Source organism: Mus caroli, chromosome 18 (assembly GCF_900094665.2).
Source record: "Mus caroli chromosome 18, CAROLI_EIJ_v1.1, whole genome shotgun sequence".
NCBI classification, from domain to species: Eukaryota; Metazoa; Chordata; class Mammalia; order Rodentia; family Muridae; genus Mus; species Mus caroli.
Window position 1 is genome coordinate 17,148,075 of NC_034587.1, and position 3,010 is coordinate 17,151,084.

General features: G+C 43.7%; 1 protein-coding gene across 1 annotated transcript; it reads left to right on the forward strand.

Moving 5' to 3' along the window:
* Positions 1-29: 29 nt before the first annotated feature.
* LOC115029879 lies at positions 30-1,070 on the forward strand. Its single transcript, XM_029472147.1, has one exon. The coding sequence runs from the start codon at positions 111-113 to the stop codon at positions 741-743; it is 633 nt and encodes a 210-aa protein (XP_029328007.1). The 5' UTR covers positions 30-110; the 3' UTR covers positions 744-1,070.
* Positions 1,071-3,010: the final 1,940 nt, after the last annotated feature.

Below are 3,010 nucleotides of genomic sequence, written 5' to 3' on the forward strand. Positions count from 1 at the left end.
CTAGTAATAAGAAATTGAACTGTACAGGCAAGAAAGGGAGAAGGCTAGAGGAAAGTGAATCAGAGACTACTGACAATGAAGGTGATGATGAAGGGGATATTACTGAGGGAATGAGAAAGTGTGAATTTAAGGGGAGAAGANATTGTTTTCGCAGCTACCAAGACAGCAGTGAGGAGGAGTCTTTACTAGGAGATCTCACACTCACTTACCCGGTAATTTGCGAAGAAGGGAGTGAGCCGCGATGGAAACCTTTACCTTTAAAAACTCTTAAGGAATTACAGTCAGCAGTAAAAACACTGGGCCCTACTGTACCTTATACTTTACAGATCCTGGATGCAGTAGCAAGCCAGTGGCTGACCCCTTGTGATTGGCACCAAACAGCAAAGGCTACTCTCGCTCCCAGAGATTTCATTCTCTGGAGAACAGAGTATGAAGAGAGGGGCAGAAAGTTAGCTCAGGAAAAATCTACATGGAAAAATGGAGCTAAACCCACGGTGCCTATGCTTCTTGGGCAAAAAGACTATGCTAAACCAGCAGCACAGCTGAAAACCCCAAAGGCAGTGTTGGAGAAAATCAATCAGATAGCCGTATCCAGCTGGCAGAGTTTACCTCCACCTGGGGCTAAGTTCACAGTCCTTTCAGGAATTAGGCAAAGGCATGATGAGTCTTATGAAGGTTTTGTGGCTAGATTGGAAGAGGCAGTTTCTAGGATGCTTCCCCCTCGGAAGGAACTGATATATTAATAAAACAATTGGCTTGGGAATACGTGAACACCTTGTGCCAAGACCTGAACAGACCAATCCGCAAGGCAAGTTCCCTACAAGATTATATTAAAGCATGTGTAGATGCTTCACCGGCTGTAATTCAGGGGATAGCTTACGCTGCAGCAAAGAAAGGGAAGACATTCGGCGCTACTGATGGAATTACATGTTTCAGTTGTAAAAAACCGGGGCACCTGAGAGATTGTAAAAATCTCTCAGTAGACACGAAGAGCATTCCTTTGGGTCCTTTCCAGCGTTGTGACAAACACTGGAAAAGTGAATGTAAATTCAAGTCCCATAAGGATGAGAGACCCCGTTCCATGCAGACACAGGGACCCAGAGGGTCTGCGGCATGTGTGTGTGTGTGTGTACATTTGTGTGTACATGCACACAGGCCAGAGGTTGATGCCACTGTTTTCCTTTATTGTTCCATATTTAACTGTTTGAACAGGGACTCATTGAAACTGAATTTTACTAAATCAACTAGTCTGGCTGGATAGCAAGCCCCTTGTACCCTGCTTTCTCCAGCTTCCCAATGCAAGAATTATAGATGCATACTGTTGTAGCCGACTCTATATGACCCATGGAATGAAGTCAGGTCCTAAGGCTTGTGTGGCAGGTAGGTACTTTACTGAATGTATGATCTCTCTAACCCCGATGGTTTTTCCCTTTGTTTTTATCTTCCAATATCATCATCATCAACAACAACAATAGCAGCAGCAGCAACAGCAGCATTTTGGTGCTATAGATAAAATAAAGTCTACGATTCTAGCTCGTGCTCCATCACTAAGCTGTTCCACCCATCATAAACTGTATTTTTCAGATAGCATCCTCATGACTATCTGAAAGTCAGTTTGAATAGAATCAGGAAGGTGTGCTATACAGTTCATCCAAGTTTCTCTACCATTTCAACAGAATTTTATTATTTTATTTTTGGAGACAGGGTCTCATGTAACTCCGGTTAATCTTAAAGTTGCCATGTAGCCCAAAGGTACTGTGAACTTCTGATCCTTCTGCTACCCTCCAAGTGCTGGGATTCCAGGTATGTATCACCCTGTCTGGTATTATGCTGAACTGAGGATTGAACTCAGCATTTCCTGCGAGCTAGCAACAACTTGAGGGAAAGTGCATGTTTGACATGAGCACATGTCAAGAACCCCAAATCTTTAGACCCATGAGAGTGGCACAACTCTCCTCAGATGAGGCTCAGATGGATGGCAAAGGCTCCCTCTGGTCTGAGTGTGAATGTTGACAGTGTTGGGGGGAAATTTCTACAGTAGATTTCTGTCCCTGAATATGTATAGCCTTAAGACTAGCTAACCCTACCTCTTTCTTCGGGTACTTATGATGACCCTGAATCATGTTTATTTGTCTGAAATAACCCTACCTCCTTGTTCAACTGTATATAATAAATGCTGAGCATCCAGGTTGCTGTGGTTTCTTACTGTGGTCCAAGGGCCCGGATCACCAAGCCCAGCTTTCCTGTGTAAGTGTGTTTATGTATTGTCATTTCTTTATTCCCCTGATACCCCAGTTAGGTCAACTCCTGGAGTCACACAGAGTCCAGCACTAGGAAAGTGCTCAACCTAGGTACACTCCCAGGCCCCTTCCCTTTTCAGTTTCTTGAGACAGAGTTTTGCTATGTAGTCTAGTCCAGGTTGGCCTCAAACTTTTGATTCTCCTGTCTTAGCCTCCCAAGTGCTGGGTTTATATACATATACCACCATGCTTGACTTTCTGAATGGAGATATATTCTCTCTCTCTCTCTCTCTCTCTCTCTCTCTCTCTCTCTCTCTCTGTGTGTGTGTGTGTGTGTGTGTGTGTGTGTGTCTGTGTGTCTGTGTGTGTGTGTGTACATGAAATTTTATGCACATGGAAGCCCAGGTCAATCTCAGATACTGTTTCTCATCAGCCATCTATCTTGGTTGATTTGTTTGTTTTGAGACAGTGTCTCTGAGATGGCAAAAAAGAAGAAAAATGGTTTTGAAAAATAAAAAATAGCATTCAAATATAAAGTGGTATTACCATCACTCAGATCTATAGGCTTGACTATTTTCCAACACAAATGGATTGCGATCTGAGAGTGTCTCTCTCCTCACATTTCCTGTAGAGTCCTCCTGGAATGGGCATCGTCTCAGCTACTCCTTGTGCTCAGTCATGTACCCACTGGTCCCTGCTCTCTCTATCTGTTGAACTTTGCCTTCCAGTTTCTCTCCTCTCTGCTCCATGCTTGCATTTGCTGGTCTTAT